Here is a 21,980-nt window from a genome sequence, read left to right as displayed (position 1 = left end):
ACGCTCTTCAAAGAAGAGTTTTTATTTTTATGACTTTTATTTTGAAGCCTCGCCAGCACTAGTAGACCGGATATCCACGCTGATAGATCTGATGTCTTGAGCTGGAGCTGTTAAACATCTGTTGAAAGATTCAGTCAAGAGGTGACATTTTTATCACTTGTTTTTTAATCTAAATTGTTGTTATACTGTGCTGTTAAAATGAACAAAGCTATTTGTTATTTAAACGCAAGAAAGCTAACTTTTTTCTTAGTTTCCACCTCATTTGTGTGTTCTGTTCATTTTTAGTAAGTCAGCAAAACTGTGCCGTTTTTATTAATGTCTGTCTTTTACTAAAATCATTTGCAAATAATGAAAACCGCTGTTGTTTGGTCGTGTTGTCTTTAATAAAGATGCTGAGCTCACTAACACGGGCAGCATTAGCCAGCTCGCTAATGCTGTAGCCAGAGAGCCAGTCATCTCATAGTCAGACAGCTGCATATGTCTAAAATGAAATAACAAAAACTAAAAATAAATGTGACTGTTCTTTAGACAATCTCTACAATGACAAAATATGTTTATTGTGTTGTCAACCTTCTCACTGGTTGTGGATCTCTGACACTTCGCCTGTCTACGAGGCCATCTATAGACATTAAACCTGTCAATCAAAATGTTTAGGGCAAACCTATGAGTATAAACCACCATTTAACTCCTGGCGAATCATTTACATGCAATTCAGACGAGTACTTCTCTTTTACTGTATGTTTTTATCAGGAGGTACATCCATTGGATATTTTCTTCAGGGCAGGTCTGTTCCTACCTGAGCAGGTGAAATGGCCTGTGCAAAAGTGCCTTTAGATGAACTGCATGTGACTGAGCCCTTTGGACCACAAGGCAAAGAACGCACTCTACCAGCACTGGTGAGTGAATATTTTGCTTTACATTTGCGCCCTGCATAATTACCTGATCCATCACTAGTACAGTTCTTTTATTAACAATTTGAATAATGATGCTTCCTGAATCTCTCCCACAAGCACCCTGATCGTAAAGAAGAGAGGTGTTTCTTAATCTTTAAGCCCCCACCTGAGGATGGCACACCTGCACTGGTGGAGGAGTTCCTGGAACATGCTCAGTTCATCTCAGATGATCTGGAGTGGCTGCTGGCTTTACCTCACGACAAGTTCTGGTGTCAGGTTGGAATCTCTAAAATACAAGTTACTTGTCCTGACAAAGACAAACTCTGTTAGTAGCAGTAATGAAGATTTTGGTAGAGCCCACAAGAATAATAATATTGTTGTTTTTGGACACTTTGATTATTTAGCCAGGAAGCTGTCATATTATTTTTTTTAATTCTTTCTCCCTTTAGGTGGTATTTGATGAGTCATTACAGAGGTGCTTGGACTCTTATTTGAGGCATGCTCCTCGGAGTTTGGACCCGTCTGGTCTCTCGTCCAGTCCAGCTGTAGCCGACATGCAGAGGAACATTCACCGCTCTGTGTTCATGGTCTTCCTCAGGATGGCTACGCACAAAGAGTCTAAGGTGAAGATAAATTATGTTTTATTACATAAATGATATTGTGTAAGATTTATAATCATTGTGCAGTGTAGTTTTAGACAGGCAATAAGTCCTAGTTACACTACTGTTCAAAAATTTGGGATCAGTAAGATCAGTAAGTTGTCTCTTATTTTCACCCAGGCCGTGTTTATTTGATCAAAAGTAAAACAGTAATACTGTGAAATATTACAATTTAAAATGCTTGTTTTCTATTTTTATATATTTTAAAATGCAATTTATTCCTGTGGTGGCACAACTGAATTTTCAGCATCATTACTCCAGTCACATGATCCTTCAGAAATCATTCTAATATGCTGATTTGGTGCTCAAGAAATGTTGTTATTATTATTATTATTAATGTTAAAAAAAATGGTTGTGCTGCTTAATATTTTTGTGGAAAACATGATTCTTTGATAAATAGAATGATAAATAGAACAGCATTTATTTGAATTTTTTTTGTAACACTATTTGTAACATTATAAAAGTCTTTACTGTCACTTTTGATCAATTTAATGTGTCCTTGCTGAATAAAATGATTAATTCAAAAATTGTACTGACCTCAAACATTTGAATGGTGGTTTAAATGTGTGCTGGTGGTTTTGTATTAAATTACATTCAATTAATATGATGGTAATATATTTGGCATTCAGTGGGATTCAAAATTGAAAATATTATTTTGTTTTCTTCCTCAGGAAAACTTCATTACCCCTGCAGTGTTTGCAGAAATTATTTACAACAACTACCTATTTGACATTCCAAAAATTCTGGATCTGTGTGTGCTGTTTGGGAAAGGAAATTCCCAACTGCTACATAAAATGATCGGTAATAGTAATCTTATAGCACATATTTATAATTTGAAAAAGCCATGAACTCACCTGATATTTATTATTCATATTTGTGTCAATGTTTCCATATTTAAAACTAAAATTTCCTAATTTTTCTCTTTTTCCAGAGAACATTTTTACTCAACAGCCCAGTTATTATGGAGACCTAAATGATACTATACCTTCAATCATTCAGGTATTTCATGTGATCACGTGACACAATCAACATTTCTAAATGCTTTGATTTGTCAGGGTCTGCTGAACTTCCTAAAATCTGTGTGTGTGCATTCTAGGTGTTTGACTCAATATTACAGCAGTGTGGTATTCAGTCAGAGGACACAGGAGCTGGTCAACCTCTCAAACTGAATGCAAACAGATGCCAAACTGCCATGACGATGTCAGAGGAGGTAACCAAAACACATCTCTCTTAACCGTTTTCACAAATACTGACTCTGCCTTTAATTCAAGGTGTCCTCAAGGGCAGAAATAATATGCCTATATTTAAATATGTATTATGTTTATGTCTCATAGGAGCTTGCAGACTTAGTGTTGTACATGTGCGATACCTGCACTACTATCCACTCTTTCCTAGACATCTTCCCTGAGGCTTGTTCTACCTTCAAACAACACAACTTTCTTAGCAGGTGTCACAAATTCATCCACATACCAACTATAATTCACACAGTGTCCTCAAAGGCAGAAATTCATACCTAATTATATTACTGATATAAAAATAATGAACAGAGCATCTCTCAATGTAGATTATCATCATTCTATGAGATGGTAGTTCCAGACCTGGAAAAGGCAGTGAAGAAGAGAAATTTCAATAAAAGGTTAGAATTACAAACTTGACTGACATGTTCTCTTACAAACCTACAGACAATGAATTGTATTCATACAACTCTTGTGTATCTTATAGCCTCAGCTGCATTAAAATCTTTACTACTACTACTCTTTTGCAAATTTGTAAAGATAACAAGTTGCAATTTGTCTCAGTTTACAGGAGGACATGTGGAGACGAGTATCTCATTCCAGAAAGAAAATGGTGGAGATTGCTCACCTGCTGCTCCAACACTCATGTTTACAGCCCATACTCGAGGGGTGAGGGAAAAAAGACATGCTTTTAAACCTCATTAGATTAGGCAAACACAAGAATGAATACCAAATATCCTTGATCCTAAGCATTAATCATTTTAACAGCTCTGAAAACGTGGCATCCTTTGTAGAAGATCTTCTACAGAGCTTTACAGCTTTCCTTCAAGAGAAAAGGTAAATTATGCAGAAATTTCTCAGCAGGTTGTATATGTAATCTATCACAGCCGACAACTAAATTCAATTGCATTCTCATTGCACTGTTTGTCTCGTTATCGCTCAGGTTCCTGGCAGATTATGATGAACAGTTCCCTATAGCGGATGACATCAGTCTCCTTCAGCAGGCCTTTCCTCATTTGTATCCTTTACTATGGTCACCGTATAGCACACTGTATGCTGATTTTGAAAGTAATAAAAGGGGAACCATTCTGGCATCTTTCAGGCTTCTGCTTCAGAGGAAACGACCCCAATGATTCCAGAAATAACCTGGAATCATTATTACATTTTCCAGCATGTTTGATAATTATTGATGCTCTGATACCATTACTAGTGCTCATTTCCTCCAATACCTATCATGTATGTACAAAGTTCACTTCATTAACATTGGCATGCAAAGAATCACTGACAGCAGAGACATAAAATGTCAGTGAGGTTATTGCAGCATAAATAACGTCTGTGCCATCAATTCAATGCCAGTTTAGCCTGTTGTGCAAGTAGAGAACCACAAAGCACATTCTGTCTGACTTGCCTTTTAAATCCTGTCTTTACTTTTTTCTGCAACTGAGAATCAGAATAATGCATCTTTCCCTAATTTTTTAAACTCCTTTCTATGATTTTCTGTGATTCTCCTTGATCTGCCCACTCAGAGACGACACCAGGACGTCTTACCTGTTGCAGGGTGTAGAGTCTGCCTGGGAGTGTGTGGGGAAAAAAAGAAGCTTCCCCTCTGCAATCTCATCAGCCAGTCACAGTGCAGGAGCCAAGAGCAAGGCCAGCAGAGATTCAGCAGCTTCCCAGAAGGAAGGAGCAGGAGTGTTGGGAGTCAGAGAGGAGTTGAGAGGAGCAGAAGCTATAACTGACACTCCTCGTAAGGGCGACAACGTGAGTACATAATCTGCTAAAAAATTCTACAACAGTGTTGAAAATACATTTTTAGCACCCACTTGTAAAATACATTTTTTTCTGGGGTCTATAGGGGGCAGTGTGCACAGTGAGTGCTGGAGAACTGGAGTCTCTGCTGTACCATATCCGAGAGCTGCTTCCGGACTTGGGAGAGGGATTCATACTGGCATGTTTGGAGGAGTACGGCTACAATTCTGAACTTGTCATAAACAACATCCTGGAAGATAAACTGTCACCTTCTCTTGACAAACTGGACAGGGCAATGGACAGGTAAAGTCCAACTGAAGTCTCTTGTATACAAAGGTTGATAACACTTATAAGGTCCCATTAGTTAATGCATTAACTAACAGTGAGCAATAAATTTGTTGCAGCATTTATTCATCTATGGCAGGGGTGTCCAATCCTGCTCCTGGAGGGCCACTGTCCTGCAAAGTTTAGCTCCAACCCCAATTAAACAAGGTCTAATCAAGGTCTTATTAGGCATACTCAGGCAGGTGTGTTGAAGCAAGTTGGAGCTAAACTCTGCAGTACAGTGGCCCTCCAGGACCTAATGTAATCTTATTGTAAATTGTTACCCAAGGTTTTATAGTTCAATTCAGGTCCACTTCATTGTTGCTTATTGTCTCTGTAATGTTGCCCTGTAGGCCTGTGAAGAAGGAGCTTCCCTCAGTTTTGAGCACGAGATCAAATGTGTTTAACGATGACGAGTTTGACGTGTTCCACCGTGACCAATTGGACATGAGTCGCATATGGAAAGGCCGGAGGTAGGTTCTGTGAGCCCATGTTAAAATTCAGTAACAACTCTTCCCACACTTAAAGAAACATTAGCACATCCTTCCTTGCAGTACATTATTCTGTGATTTTTAGGCTTAGTCAAACAAGCCACTGAATATTTATTGAAATAGAAAATAGTCTTTGACAAGTACAGCGTAAACTGACATCAGAGTAGGCATAAGGTGAACTTATGAAATATTCAGCTCAAGCTGTAAAAGATGGTTTGTGTCAGCTTGAAGTTAAAATCTTTGCGTATTTCAGACAGGGGGAGAGTGTACGTGCCACAGTCAATGACAAGCAGCACATAGAAGAGCAGCGAGCGAGATATCAAGCCTACGAGACAGTGGTGGATGAGATTCCCATCACGAATGAGCCCTCTGGAGACCGTGATAATGCTTTCAGCATGGATGATTATGACGACGAATATGACGACACGTATGATATAAACCAAATAGGAGCAAATGATCTGGATGAAGAAGATGAACTGTTGAACCGAAGGTATGAGCTGTGACCAATGTACATAATACGAATCCTTTTCCACTTCCTGCTTGCATTTACCATTGTAGATATTGAGAGGAATGCATCCTTCTCCAATGTTCAGATTCAAAGGTCTTAATAAGAACAAAAACTAATATCTGCATGTGCTCTGAGTTTGGGGCACTTATGTGCATTTGGGAACGCAACATGCCAACCATCTTTCCAAACTTGTAATTAGAAGTGCTTATAAACTGGCTGTTGTCAACAAAAGAGAAGCTTTAAGGGCTCCCTGTGGCTTTTAGTCAAAATAAAAGCTTGATGGTTTAATGTTTGAAAATGAAGAAATTAAGACTTTAAAGGATTAGTTCACTTCAGAATTAAAATTTTCTGATAATTTACTCACCCCCATGTCATCCAGGATGTTTATGTCTTTCTTTCTTCAGTCGAAAAGAATTAAGGTTTTTGAGGAAAACATTCCAGGATTTTTCTCCATATAGTGGACTTCAATTGGGTAAAACAGGTTGAAGGTCCAAAATTCAGTTTCTGTGCAGCTTCAAATATCTCCATGTGATCCCAGCCGATGATTAAGGGTCTTATGTAACAAAAGATCGGTCATTTTCAAAAAAAAAAAAAAAAAAAAAAAAAAATATATATATATATATATATATATATATATATATATATATATATATATATATATATATATATATATATATATATATATATATATATATATACTTTTTAACCACAAATGCTCGTTTTTCACTAGTGTCCACTTAACACATTACGTAATCATGTTGTAAAAGTGATGTAGACGGAAGTACCAATCTAATGTGTTTACAAAGCGAACGTGCAGACTAAGTCAAATGCCCTTTACAAAAAAAGGTAAAATGATGTCGAACAATTTTGAAGTTGGATGAGAAAATTAGTTTTTCGGCACTTCTCCCTACGTCATGTGTGACCTTTACAACGTGATTATGTAATGCATGAAGTCGTGGACACTAGTGCAAGACGAGCATTTGTAGTTAAAAAGTATATAGATTTTTATTTATTTTTTTAGAAAATGACGTTTCGCTAGACAAGACCCTTATTCCTCGTCTGGGATCGTGTAGAACCTTTTGAAGCTGCATTGAATCTGAATTTTGGACCTTCGACCCGTTGAACCCCATTGAAGTCCACTATATGGAGAAAAATCCTGGAATATTTTCCTCAAAAAGCCTAATTTCTTTTCGACTGAAGAAAGAAAGACATAAACATCATGGATGACATGGGGGTGAGTAAATTATCAGGAAATTTTAATTCTGAAGTGAACTAATCCTTTAAGAATTTATAGTTGTACTTTAAAATATATATTTTTAATATTATTATACTTAAATATTTTACTCTGAAATATTACAATAGTAATATTTCTTAAATTAAAAAAAAAACTATTTAGTAATAATTATTTTATATAATAATAATTATATCTTATTGATATATAGTCACAAAATTTTGGCCAAATTGTGCAGCCCTACAAACACAACAAATCTGGAGCTTTTTTTTCCCTTTCTTTTTAAACTTTCAAATTACCAGAAAAAATTACAAATCAATTTTTTTTTTTTCCCCAAATTGTGGAATTGTTTTTATTTACATTTAAGTTAACATCCAAGTATTCATCCTTTAGGCCGTTTACTATCCCACAAGTCCTAAGAACAGGCAAAAAGGCTCAGGAGGAAGAGGAAGACGAGGAGGAAGAAGAGGAAAAGGTTTGAATGAATCACTTTCTTTTTTATTTTAAATTCATTGTCTTTAAATTCATCCTTATGCAGGTGTTTTGATGCGTGTGATAGATCATAGGGTGCTTTCAGTACTTGCATTTTTTCTTTTTCTCTTTTCCTGTTAATAGGAAGTAGACTGATCAGTCATACTTTAAAATTACAGATTCACATAATGCACATTTCCATTTTACAATGATCTTGTCCTATGTCATTTTGATCAGAATGAGGCTGTGAGGAAGGATTACTTTGTCCAGGACCCAGCAGTCCTCAGAGAGAGAGCCGAGGCCAGGAGAGCTGCTATGCAAAGCAGGAAAGGGTAAGTTTGAGAACAGACTGGTCTGGAATCATAGGCCACGTTCACACAGCAACAGAATACAGTTGTCAGTTCTGTATTTGAGTCCTTAATACGGTTACATTCACACACAGTTTGTTTATTTATGGGAGTGACAACCGCTATCTATAACTGAACACACACACATAAATTTTCAAGACTCACAACGGAACCAGAAAACTAGTTGTCTTTCCTGCCATACAGTGCGAGAGAGAAGCTCTACACTGCACAAACGTGTGTGTACTGTTTTCATGTGTGGTTTTGTTTTGGTAACTTTTTGGTAAGTGACAGAGAAATGAGCTGTGTGTCATGTGAAGGTTTTAGATGCAGTCTCCACCGGAGCTGCTCTCGTCATTTTGTGTTCTACACGTGACTCAAATGCTCCGCTCTCCACCGAGATATAAAAACTCAGTTTATAAAGATTTGATGGATGAAATCGTGGCTCTTGTCATGTCAAAAGTGAGAAGATTTTTCAGTTTAATGGATGTCACCATCTTTGATATTACTTTGATCACTGTTGCGATGGTTACTGCTAAGAGAAAATGGGCTTGACTCCCGTTATAAGTTCATACAGACAGTATTTGAGACGCTACTATAAGATGCTGTGTGAACAGGACATTTCGAGACTTACACCTGTAAGTAAATGCAGTTGTCAATCCTAAAAATTTGACTGTGAAAGTAGCCATAGTTACACTGCACATTTGCAATGGTCATCTAACTAACATACAAAACATGGATCAGTCAGTCATTAATTGATTTTATTTGGCTTTTCCTGATAGCTACAGACCCCCACCAGCAAGTCATGTGGTAGGTGGTCCAAAGGGGCGGGGACAGGCGCAGGAGACCGTTTTGGACCGTCGTAGGAAGGAGGCGAACAAGAGCAGAGGAGCAAATCACAGTCGCAGGACAATGGCTGACAGAAAGAGGAACAAGGGCATGATCCCTTCTTAAGACTTTTAAATCAAGAACAGCACGTTACACACAGTTCTTGGAGAGATGAAAAAAGCAGAATGAAGTACCCAAGGTTAATTGTAGCTTTTCATTTATATGAGATCAAGATGACACTCTGGTCTATTACATAGGCCTATTATTTCTTTCAGATTGAAAATTAGTTCTTGATGAGTTTATTTTCTGAAGTATAAATCAATATTAAAACAGGCTAATTGGAGTTTGAAGCGCTTGGTAAAATGCACAGGGATGTGTGCCTATAAAGGGATCAAGATAATCATTTTTGTTTTTAAATGTTTTTGATAGTGACAGTCAACACTGTATGACAAGTTAACAAAGAGTTGTAAGGCAAAGGAGCCATGTCTTCTGCCCTGTAACACACAAGTTTATTGAACAAAGGAGAGGTACAAACAGTTATTGCACTGTTAAGTAAAATTCAATAAATAAATAAAGGTTTTAACATCAGGTTTGAGAATGTAGCATCTAAAATAAATTTCTACAAAAGATGCTGTACATTACACTATTAAAGCAAAAATGGAGCTCAGAAGATCCTGTTCCAGTTCTCTAAAGGTTCAGAAAGCGATTAAGACTTGACATAAGAGCAGTCTTTTGAGAAACCTTCCCATTTGAGGTTGTATAGACTGGCTGCAAAGTCTGATTCAACACATTAATCATACTGTGCCAAAGGCTGTGAGCATTCGTCACTCTGGAAGAGAGTGATGTCATTTTTCTCATATAGACTTCAAACAGGCAATGTTCTCTTGCCATGTAGAGCAGCATATTTCTACTTGCTAAGATAAATTCAAAGCATTTTGTAACAGAAAGCATATTTAATAATGCTTAGGAAACATTAGGAAGATAAAATGAATAAATACTGTTCTTATTAAGACTGTGTCTCTTTGTTGTTCCTCTTTGTGTGTTTAATGTGATTTTTTTTTTTTTTGGAGATGTAATGGTTGTTTTGCTGTCTGGCAGATGCTCTCCTGAGATGACATGATAGCTGGGATGGGGGAAGTTCCTCAGATTTGGCATAAGCATAGATTGTGATTTAATTTAATGAGATGCTCTGATTGGCTGCCATGAGATTCCTTATTCCTATATTCTATATCTGTAAGTACATTTACATGCACAGATATAATCAAGCTACAGCAGGTTTTTGCGTAGTCGAGCTACAGTACTTATTTGTCCATCCAAGTATATGTGAAAATGCATATTCAAATATTAAAAAGAATTAAATACATGTCTTAAATACTTGTGTATTGAAGACGTATTTAACCCTTTTAATACTGCTTTTTTATCATAAGATTGTTTTAAAGTTTTTGAAAGAAGTTTATTATATACACCAAGGCTGCATTTATTTGATAATAATACAATAAAACCATGATATTGTTAAATATTATTACAATATTAAAATAAATAAAAAAATCTAAGATATATTTTCAAGTACATATTTACTCCTGTAATGGCAAAGCTGAATTTTTATTTGTGTCGCTGCTAAATATTTTTTAAGGGAATCTGATTTTTGGAATACAGTGTTTTTAGTTGTTTTCACTGATTTGTGTGAATGATTTGTCTGTCCGTGGAAAAATTCTCAGTTTTAAGCATAGCGTTGTTTTGTAAACGGAACCTGAGTCTGACTGAAATGCCAGTCAGGTTTTTGGGTTTTGCTTTGTTGGACTAACAAACCTACAGTACCTTTCCAAAGTGTTTTTTGTTTGAAAGAAATTAAAGCATTTACATGACATTTTGAAACTAAATGATGATTTTTTAAACTAAAATTAACAAATGCATGTAAATGTACTTATAGTCCCTTATAAATCATCTTTAAAAGTGACACTAAGATAGTGAAAGTCGCTCTGTGTAGCAAGAAGCTCTTTGTATGGAATACAGATACTCCTTTCATATATCCTTCACTTTACTGGGTATTTTAGAGTAACAGAATTGAATAACATGCCCCTTTTCTACTCAACTGGTGCTAGTGCTGGAGCTGGGGGTTTAGCTGTCAAAGCCAAACAATGGCACTACATTGTTTGGCACTCGTCCACTATAGAGCCCCATACTTGACATGCAGAGAGAGAAAAAAAAAAACACGATTTCATGGCCATGTAATGTAAATATTGGGTAAATCATAGCCACGTTGTACAAATGTATTCCCTCATTTTAGTTTAGTTAAGTCATGGCCACAATTTAACTAGAAACAAATCGGTACAACGTGGCCACAAATTAAAACATGGGAATGAATGAATAAAACATGGCCTTTATATCTTTTGTCCTGCATGTAATGTGTGGGCCTCCGAACTGCATTATGTCTTTGTTTAAAATTACTTTTATATGGTCTCAAAAAATGGAAAGACCACAACTTCAAGGTTAGGACCAGCTCCAGGCAAGAACTGCATCTTTTTTTTTCTTTTGTGGAACAGGACCTGGGGTGCGTTTCCCAAAGCGAACTATGGTCGCAAGTTCCGTCGTTACCAATAGAGTTCAATGGGACTTGCGACCATGGTTCACCAACGATGCTTTCGGGAAACTCACCCCAGGTTGGGCACCTTTCCTGGTATCATATCAGAGGAAAAGGTTAAATGATAATCTACTGATACTTGTTTCTTATGCAATGTGTGAATGAATGCTATTTCTTACCTTTTCTTTTTTACTTTAAGCCAACCCTTATTTTGAAGAGATCTGAATCATTACTTTTGTTTTTGTTTTTTTTTTGCTGTGCATAAGAATTCACAATCTGTGTATCTGTAAACTGCTGAGCCGGTTCAACAAATGTAACTAAAGTACTCATCTGTGCGTAAAAGTACTGATCCCGTGTACAAGGACCTACCTTCAAGGAACTTCTCAAGTGGTCTGACCCAAAGATCAGGAACTAGCCCTGACTCTTGGGGTCTCTTAAAAGAACTCAAGGTATAGTCTTTGGAAAGGTCAAAGATCATTACCATGGAGGTATTCTGACCTTACAGTAAAGAGGATGGATTTAGTTGCCTTAAAAAGTCTGATTCAGAAGAGTCAATCCAATTCCACCATTTCCTAGTCCAGAATCCGTCCTGGTCCAGCTTAATAAAAATTACCTGGTAGGAACAGAATAAGAGCAGGAAGAGTTCAGGTCAAATACAGTTTGCATGGAGCAAAAATATATAGATAGATGAGCAAGTAATAATGGTTGATATTCACCAAGCACGCTACGTTTGCAGAGAGGGCATGTCTGCTGGAGGAGTAGCCAGGGATCCACACAATCTCTATGGAACTCATGGAGGCACGGTAACACCCTCAAACACTAAAACACACCCAAACAGAGCAGTGATCAAACTCCTGATAGACTGTCTCTCTTTATGAAAGAATAATAACTACCGAGCAAAAGCATATGTGTCACCTGGTTGTTGTTGTATTGCTCCAGACAAACTGCACAACTGTCTGTCTCCACCAGCTGAGTTTGTGTTGGGTCGCACCTCACTTTGGGCTGCCGGTATGTCCTCGTCTTCAATGCTGATAATCTCTTTAAAATGTCTTGCTTTAGGTTTGACTGTAAGAAAAATAGTATATTTTTTTTATATTATAAACCATGTAGAATGTATAGACTACTGTTCAAAAGTTTGGGGTTGGTAAGATTTTTTTTAATGATTTCCAAAGAAGTTTCTTATGCTCACCAAGGCTTTTATTTGTCCAGAAATTGTATCAAAATTATATATATATATATATATATATATATATATATATATATATATATATATATTTTTTTTTTTTTTTTTTTTTTTTTTAAATATTATTACATTTTACTTTTAATATATTATCTAAGTAGTTATTTATGTGATGGCAAAGCGGAATCTAAATCTAAATCATTCTAATATGCTGATTTGGTGCTCAAGAAACATTTCTTATTATCAATGTTAAAAAAACACTTGTGGTGCTAATTATTTTTGTGAAAACTGTAATACTTTTTTATCCCCTCAGGATTCTTAGATGAAAAGAACAGCATTTATCTGAGACCCCAAACTTTTGAATGGTATAATATATTTATGACTGGATTTCCTCCCAGTCTCCACTTAACATTGCTTTTTCCGCACAGTAATATTAGTGTTTTAAATCAATTTTTTCTTACTTCAGAATGAATCTGTCACAAAAACAGCATTCACCTCTAAATCATCATTAAACTGGTTGTCCTGGTACTGCCAGCGTGCTTGAACTATGACCCCTGTGGAAAGGACAAGGGCCACCAAAACAACAGTGTTCCAGAGCTGCTGGAGATATTTCTGGGCAGATGGACAAAAAGAAAGATAAAAGAAGAGAAATACACCTTTCTGACCAATAAAGGTGACATGCAGTATTAAGAAACATATGATGATTACATACATGACAGTGCTGAAATATTTTGAGCTGTAAGTAGAGCTGCACAATTCTGGATAAATTGAGAATCATGATTTTTTTATTTGTTTGTTTAAAATAGAGATCACAATTCTCATACGATTCTGTATAGAACTAAACAAAATAACGTGTAATTTACTAGAGGTTCTGACAAAATGTTAATTGCTTCAGTCTATTTAAAGCTGCTGTCCGTAAGATTTGCCTCTTAGTCACATCTCTGTTCGAAACCTGCAATTGCAGCTATATGCAGAATTATTGTCTTTATGTGCATTGTGCATCGGCACAGCTTGTCAGCTTGGATGAATCTAATGTTTGCTGTCAGTCACCATAACGGTGTGGATACTGAACTTCACAGATTGTAGTCTTGAAGTATGACCAAAGCAAGGCAAGGCTATTTTATATGTATAGCACATTTCATACACAATGGTAATTCAAAGTGCTTTACATAAAAAAGAATAATACAAATAGAACATAAGGAATAGAAATAACAGTAAAAACAGAGAATTTTGCTATCTGGATGGAAGAGCTAGGAAGTTTCAGGGAGTTTGTTGTTGTTGTTGTCCGTCAGAGTGGATCTAAACGGATCAATCCATCAGAGCGGATCAGAATGGATCTTCCTCACACGACAGGACTGCTACCTGTTAAGGCACTTCAAACTGATAAACACAGTTTCAATCTCCCCTTTTGCCAAGACACCTCAAACTGCACCACACAGCCCTAATCCCCCTTCCGGAGATATCTTATCTATGCAACGCAGAAAATTTCCCCCTTTGGAAAGTGTCCTGACTGTAATCCAGAGATATCTTAACGATGCACTACAGCTTAAATTTCCCCATGGTTTGTCCCCTTATCCAAATTTACCAAATTTTAACCTAATCACTGTCTTCCTAATTCTCCCAGCTCTTTCAACCAGACAGCAATATTTAAAATGCATTAAAAGTCAGAATAACAAGATGATACATAAAAGATATAAAATACATTAAAAATGAAATAAAAACAGGAAAAGGAATTAAAAGAATAAAAAGATAATACGTATAAAATAAAGTGCAAACAGTTCGGACATAGCACAGTGCTCAATCAGCAAATGCATAGATAAAAAGATGTGTTTTGAGTCTGGATTTGAATGTGGCTACTGTTGGAGCACACCTGATCTCTTCTGGAAGCTGGTTCCAGCTGCGGCTGGCGTAACAGCTAAAAGCAGACTCTCCTTGCTTTGAGTGAACCCTTGGTATTTCTAAATGACTTGATCCTGATGATCTGAGTGATCTGTTAGGTTTATATTCTATGAGCATATCTGCAATGTATTGAGGTCCTAGACAATTGAGTGATTTATAAACAAGTAACAGTACTTTAAAGTCAATTCTAAATGCAACTGGAAGCCAGTGCAAGGACCTGAGGACTGGTGTGATGTGTTCATGTTTTCGGGTTCTGCTCAGAATCCTGGCAGCAGCGTTCTGTACGAGCTGCAGCTGTCTTATGGTCTTTTTGGGAAGACCAGTGAGGAGCCCATTACAATAATCCACCCGGCTGGTGATGAAAGCATGAACAAGTTTCTCTAAGTCTTGACTGGAGACAAAGCATCTAATTCTTGCAATATTTTTGAGATGATAATATGCTGATTTAGTTATTGTCTTTACATAGCTAATGAAACTCAGGTCTGACTCCAAAATCACACCAAGATTCCTGACTTGATTTTTAGTTGTTTGACCCCTAGAGTGAAGGTACATGTTCACTTTGAGAACTTCATCTTTGTTTCCAAACGCAATGATTTCAGTTTTGACTTTGTTTAACTGAAGGAAGTTTAGACACATCCAATTTTTAATTTCATCAATGCATTGGCACAGGGAGTCAATGGGGCTGTAGTCGTTAGGTGATAGGGCTAGGTAAATCTGGGTGTCATCTGCATAGCTGTGATATGCAATTTGGTTCTTTCTCATTATTTGGCTCAGTGGCAGCATATATAGGTTGAACAGGAGGGGTGCAAGAATTGAACCTTGAGGGACTCCGCATGTCATGGATGTCCACTCAGACTTATGGTCACCGATACTCACATAATAACCTCTCCCTTCTAAGTATGACCTGAACCATTTAAGGACCATCCCAGAAAGCCCAACCCAGTTTTCCAGCCTGTCAAGGAGAATGTTGTGATCGACAGTGTCATATGCAGCACTGAGGTCGAGTAGAACCAGCACTGATAATTTACCTGAATCTGTGTTTAGGCGAATATCATTTATTATCTTTATAAGTGCTGTCTCTGTGCTGTGATGCGGTCGGAAACCAGATTGAAAGTTGTCAAAGTATCCATTCAAGCTTAAAAACTTGTTCAGCTGATTGAAAACAACTTTTTCAATGATCTTGCCTATGAAAGGAAGATTTGAAATTGGCCTGTAGTTGCTCAATATGGTGTTATCCAGATTGCTCTTTTTCAGGAGGGGCTTGACAACTGCAGTTTTCAGGGATTTTGGAAAAGTCCCAGAGAGAAGTGAGGCATTTACCACTTCTAGGAGATCTGCTTCTAAACAGTTAAACACACTTTTGAAAAAAGATGTGGGTAGTGTGTCAAGGGCGCAGGTTGATGTTTTAAGGTGCTGTACTGTTTCTTCCAAAATTTTACCATCAATTGCTTCGAAAACAGACATAATAGCTGCTTTCTGATGTTGTGATCTGATCTGTTTTACCCCAGTGCAGCTCAAGGATGTGCTGATCGCCTTTCTGATATTATTAATTTTCTCAGAGAAGAAGGAAGCAAACTCACAGCATTTGCTGTCTGAGAGCATTTCACTGGGAATCTGACTTGGTGGGTTTGTTAGTCTCTCTACAGTAGCAAAAAGAGTGCGGGTGTTGTTTAAGTTTTTGTTTATAATATTTGAGAAGAAGGTCTGTCTAGCTTTGCCTAATTCCACATTGAAAGCATGAAGAATATCTTTATAGATGTTATAATGGATTTCAAGTTTTGTCTTTCGCCACATGCGCTCAGCTTTTCTGCATTTTCCTGACTTTCACAGGAGCAATGTTATCAATAACATTCTGTACTTTTGAGTTAAAAGAATCAAGGAGAAAATCAACAGAGTCTGCAGATATGCTTGGTGTTAAAGATATAACCTTCATAAACAGTGCACTAGTATTCTCATTTAAGCATCGCTTTTTGACCGAGATAGATCTAGCTTCAACAGTCGGAGAGATCAATAAATCAAAGAAAATACAGAAATGATCAGTGCTACATCCTTAATGACAATGGATGAAATGTTTAGACCCTTACTAATAATTAAATCTAGAGTGTGTCCACGATTGTGTGTAGGTCCATGTACATGTTGAGTCAGATCAAAAGTATTCAAAACAGTTATGATTTCTTTTGCCATATTGGATTCTGCATTTTCTATGTGGATGTTAAAGTCCCCAGTAATAGCAAAACAGTCAAACTCAGAGGAAATTGCTGATAACAGTTCTGTAAAGTCCTCCACAAAGGCTGGAGAGTATTTTGGAGGCCTGTAGATAACTATAAGTAGAATGCGAGGAGCACCTTTTAACACAATACCCAAGTATTCCCGGTGGGCCGACGTGCTTTTGGGGGCCGACGGTCGCCGACCGCAAAAAAAAAAAATTCTCTCGGCCCGTGAAAGTGGTAGGCCTAGATCGGCGGCCCAATGCTTTTTCAATTGACACTGGGCTACTGGCCCAAAGCACTTTAGTCAAAAATATCACATAGGCTAGTTTGTTTCCCTTCTGATAGACGCGGCTCATGAAACATGTAGCTCAGGGGTTGTTTTCTTGATTGACACTGGACTGGCCCAATCATATCTTTGAACACCATCTATAGGATTTCTGCCTGCACGCAGTTTCAGTGTGATCATGGAGAAGAAACGCAAAGGAGGTGCAGAGAAGCTGCGTGAGAGAAAAAAACGCTGCCAAATGTGTCATATTGACACAAATGTTTTCGGCAGTAGCAGCAGGGGCGTAAATCGTGGGGGGGACAGGACCCCCCCTATCTGAGTGCTGTCAAAATATAATTAATAACCACGCTAAGTATTGTGCATAAATTATATAAACTTAAAATAATTATGTAAGTAGTAAAGCAATACAAACGCAAACGGGCGTTTTAAGTTTAGAAACATTTTGAGTCACCCCTCCATTGCCTCACAGTGGTTTGGTCCACCGCGCACGTCACACTCGCGTGTGTGTAGATTCTGTAGAAGTCCGGCGGCGCCAGCGGGAGAGAACAGTTCTACAGACAGATGAGTTCCAGTCAGTCGGCTGTCAAGGCTATTTTATTCAAAAACATCGGATGAAGTGATTATTTTCTCTTTAATGCTGACGGTGCTGAGTAATTAGTCATAACAACAACAACAAAAAAGATGATAAATGATGATTTTTTTCCTGTCAGTCCGCTATTTTAGCGATTATAATGTTACCTAGCTTGTTTACCATAGCTTGTTGGATATAAGTCACCCACACCAACAACAATTAACATTGTGATAAGAATATGTAAACTGTAATAAGGCTAATAGATTTACTGTTGTGTGTTGGGTTATGCTCAGTGTGTATTCATCGTATTTTGGTGACTTGGTTAAAAAAAAAAAATAATAAAATAAATTTTATATATATATATATATATATATATATATATATATATAAAGCGGAAGGACGGGTGGTATTTGTGATCTTATGTGGTGGTGGGCCGGTCTGGGCCAAAATGCCAGGGCTGATTTTTGGTCCCAGTCCATCCCTGCTTGCATTGATAGACATCTTTAAATAGAGCAGCAACACCTCCACCTCTCCTAACAGCTCTGCAGACACTCATAAAAGTAAAGTTAGGAGGGGCTGTTTCATTCAGGATTGTTGTACTGCAGCTGTCTTCAAGCCATGTTTCATTTAGAAGAATAAAATCTAGGTTGTTTGTGGTTATTAAGTCATTGACTAGAAGTGATTTATTTTTAAGTGAGCGGATGTTTAAAAGTGCTAACTTAACAGTCTTACTTTCTGTCTCTACAGTAATCTTAGTTTGACGTGCAATAGGTAGCAGATTAAATGGGTTTGCCAAACGGTTTGAGAAGGCCTTAGGCTTTCTATAACGTAATAAAACAGAAATAGAGAAAGCTACAGGCACACTGGGTTCCCACTTGTTCTGTAAACATTTGATAAAGTCACTGTTATCATAGCGGGGACCCGACACACATCACTGAGAGCTGTTATCGGTTGTTTTTGGTTCATCAAGTAGGAATTTTCACCAGAAAATGTCATCTGAACAAGTGGTGGATCCGAAATGGTCAATATTCATATTCATGCATTTTTATTAATATTTATGTTAATCGTTTATGGCTTATGATTTATCAGTTTTACTTTTGATTGCATATATTCATGTACTTCTACTTTATATATATTAATTCTTATCATATTTTCAAGTATTTACTTGTTATTGTACCCTTATGGTTGTTCTTATTTTATATTTAAGAGTATGCTTGTTATGTTCAATTGTTCTTCAAAGTGTTCCAGTGTGACAGGTCACGCTGACACGTTTGTGGTTAGGTATTGGACGCCTGCCAAGTACTGCAGAAGTGATGTGTTTCAGAATTAATGTTTGATGACATTTAATAGTGCAAGATTTGCAAAATTCCCTAAGGGTTAAAACAACTATTTTTGACACTGGACCAGTGGACGACATAATGGGTGAAATTAACCTTTTTCTCAAATGATAAGTTTAATTTTTGCAGCTGCTGTAAGAAAAGGCTATAAATGATCCACTACCCACAGCATCCTATATGCATAGTCTAGCTGGGACTCCTTTCTTTCTGTTTACAGATGTGACGTAATGACGCAAAGACGAACGGCTGCATGTTCGAATTTCCCACGGAAACCCACCAGTACAGATTTTATTATAAAACATTATTACAAGCTTACCATTGTGAATCGAGCTAAGGTAAGGAGATAGTTTTGAACACTGGCTGGTTATGTACTTGCTCAAAAATTTATTTTGGATCATTTTTAACCAAAAAAATTTACGGACTGCAGCTTTAATTGATTTGAATGAATTACTTAAAATTTTCATTACCGGATGTTTGAACAAATCTCTTGAATGAACGATTCAAAGACAAATACATTTCTCGCACCCTAATGGCATAGCGGTGTAATTGATACAATCTTTATTTGAAGCATAAAGTTACTTTCAAAAGGTGATTTATTTTTAATCACTACCATAGACATCAGTGTTTATATCCTAACTATAAACTTTTATCCCAGTACTTCTGTGTTAATTCGAATTATTGTAACACAGAAATAATGATTCTTTGTGGTTGAAAAGACAGTCTGTGAAGCTGTTTCCTACCTATATACATGATAGTGGCTCTCTCTAGGTCAGCAGCAGTACCAACACAGATTTGAATGTTTGCTGTGAGCGTACTTGTCAAAGGTTTAATAGACTTAGCTGAATTGTTGTCATTTAGGAATAAGATTGCTTAGGTGTATGAACTGAGATCACAACCTTTTAATGATTAATCTTGCAGCTCCAGCTGATAGTACCCTAGATAATATGAGATGTCTTGATAACACTCATACCTGAACCTGAGAGTTGGTCTCCCCGGTGCAGATGACCCCCTGCCATTCCCCATACAACCCTCCTCTTGAACGGCCACAGCTGGACCACAGGGTCAAGGTGGCCCCCTTTGACACCGCATATAGAAATATCACACTCATACACTAATGAACCATAACAAGTATGAAAATATGCTGCACAAAAGCTTATTAGTAGTAAAATCTTACCAGGCTATCCTGTAGAAAAGTCTTATAAGTGATTTTTGCTGTCGCATGAAGGCCCCTAATTGAATAAAAAATAGAAAGAAAAAAAAATGAAATTTTCTAATCCAGTATATTGTTTATTCAAAAGAATACCGATAACTGAATGACTGAAGATTACCTGAGGAGTGCTCCAATGAGCTTAGTGACATTTTCTGATGTCTGAATGACAATGATTGGCTTTGAGAGGACCTGGGAGAGATCCATCTGTAGAAGAAGAACAGTTTTCTTTTTTTCAAACTCATCTAATAACCATTTTCCCATAAACTAAAAGTGTATGGAACAGAACAGCAAAGCCCTCACCTCTCTGACAGTATTCTGGTTTAATGCCAGTATGATCAAAGCAGATGCACCAAAAACAAGAGCACGCTTCATCTATGGAGGACAGAGCGGTCAGTTTGATCAGTGCTACCTTGTCATCATGTTTCAGTCTTCACCAAGACAGTTTTGATTACCTTATTGACCACAGAGGCAGCAAATGACTCCTGGTTACTGGAAACTGTGCCTTCCTCCATCTGGACAGGTACCAGTCCAATCCATGGGTTCTGATCCTTCCCATCACTGCTTTCACTGTTGCTTTCAAGAGCTTCATCTTTTATCTGCATAGACAAAAAGAAGCATGTCACTTATGTTTAATATTTGACATTATTTTTATATCACAGTGCTGACTCAGCTCACGAGAAAAGTGTTAAAATGCAAATATAGTGCATAATGCATGTTCTACCGTACAGCCATTGCAGGAAACAGACATTCAGAGTAGTGAAAATAACTCGCAATGTCAAGTATCTGTAAACATTGATAACTTACTAATATGAGGTCTCCTTTGAGGTCATGTTTCTTTTTGCTGTGGTTTTCCATGGGGTCGTTCTCCATACTCCCCTGGACCACCTCACCCTGAAAAACATCCTGGTGGTCTTCCAGAAACACCTCTACAAATGCAACCTGTTCGCTGGAAATTAGCGGGCAAAGCCACAACGAGCACAGTACAGAAAGACAAGCTAAAGCGCCCATGGCTCCCTGTCAGTTGATGTTATAAGTCATAGTAATTCATAGACTGAAAGTTTGAGCCATACTGTCAGAATAGGCTCCGTTCTGTCACCTCCTCCTGATGTAAACAAATTGAGTGGAGTTCTTCTTCTGCGGTTCCTGCCTGCACTTGTGACAGAGAAAACTAGCTAGAATGGCATCTGTCGGTGGTAAATGTATTAAGTCCTTGAGGGGGTGCTGTGTGGTCCAATCATTCATCCTGATTCATCAAGCTCCGCCCACCTCGTGTCCTTGACTTGTATCCGCATTCTTTGTATTTCCATTTCTGTTTCTGTACTTCATACGTTCACCACAGCCGTTATGAAAAGATGTGCGCTCGCCACCCTGTGGCCAGTGCTAATATATAAATATATATATATATATATATATATATATATATATATATATATATATATATATATATTTTTTTTTTTTTTTTTTTTTTTTTTTTTTTGCTTTTTCATGAGCAATATGGTCCTTTCCACTCATAATAGGATGTTTCTGTAATCATTAAAGAAATCCAATCTTTACTGTACTGTTACACACTTGCGTATTTGACATTACATGAAATTTGATTGTCCTCAAAGAAAACCAACAAAAAAAACAAAACAAAAAAACGTTTTTGTCTATAAACATATTGCTCAATTATGAATAATGAAGATTTTGGACACTAATAATATTGTATTGTATTTTGTGTGCTGTGATAAATATATTTAAATCTAAGCTGTGACTTTGACGAACTTTGTCGCGTTAATTTCCTGTTATCGCTGTAAAGCTGCTTTGAAACAATCTGTATAGTAATAAGCGCTATATAAATAAAGGTGACTTGACTGGATAATCTAGTTTATTTAATTATCTGGTTTATTTCTGATATTTTTGTTTTGGCTAATAGAAGTTAATTTCAAACCCTGCCCACTATAAAGGCAAATAAATAAATAAATAAATAAATA

At 37.0% G+C, this 21,980-nt stretch overlaps 2 protein-coding genes across 2 annotated transcripts; one reads left to right on the top strand and one right to left on the bottom strand.

Moving 5' to 3' along the window:
* Positions 1-9,743, top strand: ascc2 (activating signal cointegrator 1 complex subunit 2). The gene is made up of 19 exons (XM_048188673.1): positions 1-141; positions 751-896; positions 1,011-1,169; positions 1,343-1,516; positions 2,224-2,353; positions 2,484-2,551; positions 2,649-2,762; positions 2,887-2,999; positions 3,117-3,188; positions 3,352-3,456; positions 3,556-3,624; positions 3,731-3,805; positions 4,314-4,548; positions 4,643-4,839; positions 5,214-5,333; positions 5,605-5,841; positions 7,484-7,565; positions 7,799-7,893; positions 8,688-9,743. The coding sequence occupies exons 2-19, from the start codon at positions 810-812 to the stop codon at positions 8,857-8,859; spliced, it is 2,304 nt and encodes a 767-aa protein (XP_048044630.1). The 5' UTR covers positions 1-141; positions 751-809; the 3' UTR covers positions 8,860-9,743.
* On the bottom strand, positions 9,143-21,185 carry rnf215 (ring finger protein 215). The gene is made up of 10 exons (XM_048188674.1): positions 20,812-21,185; positions 20,460-20,603; positions 20,308-20,379; positions 20,126-20,211; positions 19,972-20,026; positions 19,768-19,872; positions 12,990-13,106; positions 12,230-12,379; positions 12,031-12,133; positions 9,143-11,927 (listed from the first exon to the last, which is right to left on the bottom strand). The coding sequence occupies exons 1-10, from the start codon at positions 21,013-21,015 to the stop codon at positions 11,914-11,916; spliced, it is 1,050 nt and encodes a 349-aa protein (XP_048044631.1). The 5' UTR covers positions 21,016-21,185; the 3' UTR covers positions 9,143-11,913.
* Positions 21,186-21,980: the final 795 nt, after the last annotated feature.

This window comes from Megalobrama amblycephala, linkage group LG4 (assembly GCF_018812025.1).
Source record: "Megalobrama amblycephala isolate DHTTF-2021 linkage group LG4, ASM1881202v1, whole genome shotgun sequence".
NCBI lineage: Eukaryota > Metazoa > Chordata > Actinopteri > Cypriniformes > Xenocyprididae > Megalobrama > Megalobrama amblycephala.
Note: the sequence above shows the minus strand (reverse complement) of the source record. Positions and strands in the feature narration are given on the sequence as shown.

Excerpts from the sequence above, each read along its gene's own strand:
- ascc2 (XM_048188673.1), top strand. The coding sequence starts at position 810 with ATGGCCTGTGCAAAAGTGCCTTTAGATGAACTGCATGTGACTGAGCCC. Across the intron at positions 1,170-1,342 it reads ACGACAAGTTCTGGTGTCAG|GTGGTATTTGATGAGTCATT; the intron begins GTTGGAATCTCT and ends TTCTCCCTTTAG. Across the intron at positions 3,457-3,555 it reads TTACAGCCCATACTCGAGGG|CTCTGAAAACGTGGCATCCT; the intron begins GTGAGGGAAAAA and ends TCATTTTAACAG.
- rnf215 (XM_048188674.1), bottom strand. The coding sequence starts at position 21,015 with ATGGGCGCTTTAGCTTGTCTTTCTGTACTGTGCTCGTTGTGGCTTTGC. Across the intron at positions 20,604-20,811 it reads TCAAAGGAGACCTCATATTA|ATAAAAGATGAAGCTCTTGA; the intron begins GTAAGTTATCAA and ends TTGTCTATGCAG. Across the intron at positions 12,134-12,229 it reads AGCAATACAACAACAACCAG|TGTTTGAGGGTGTTACCGTG; the intron begins GTGACACATATG and ends GGTGTGTTTTAG.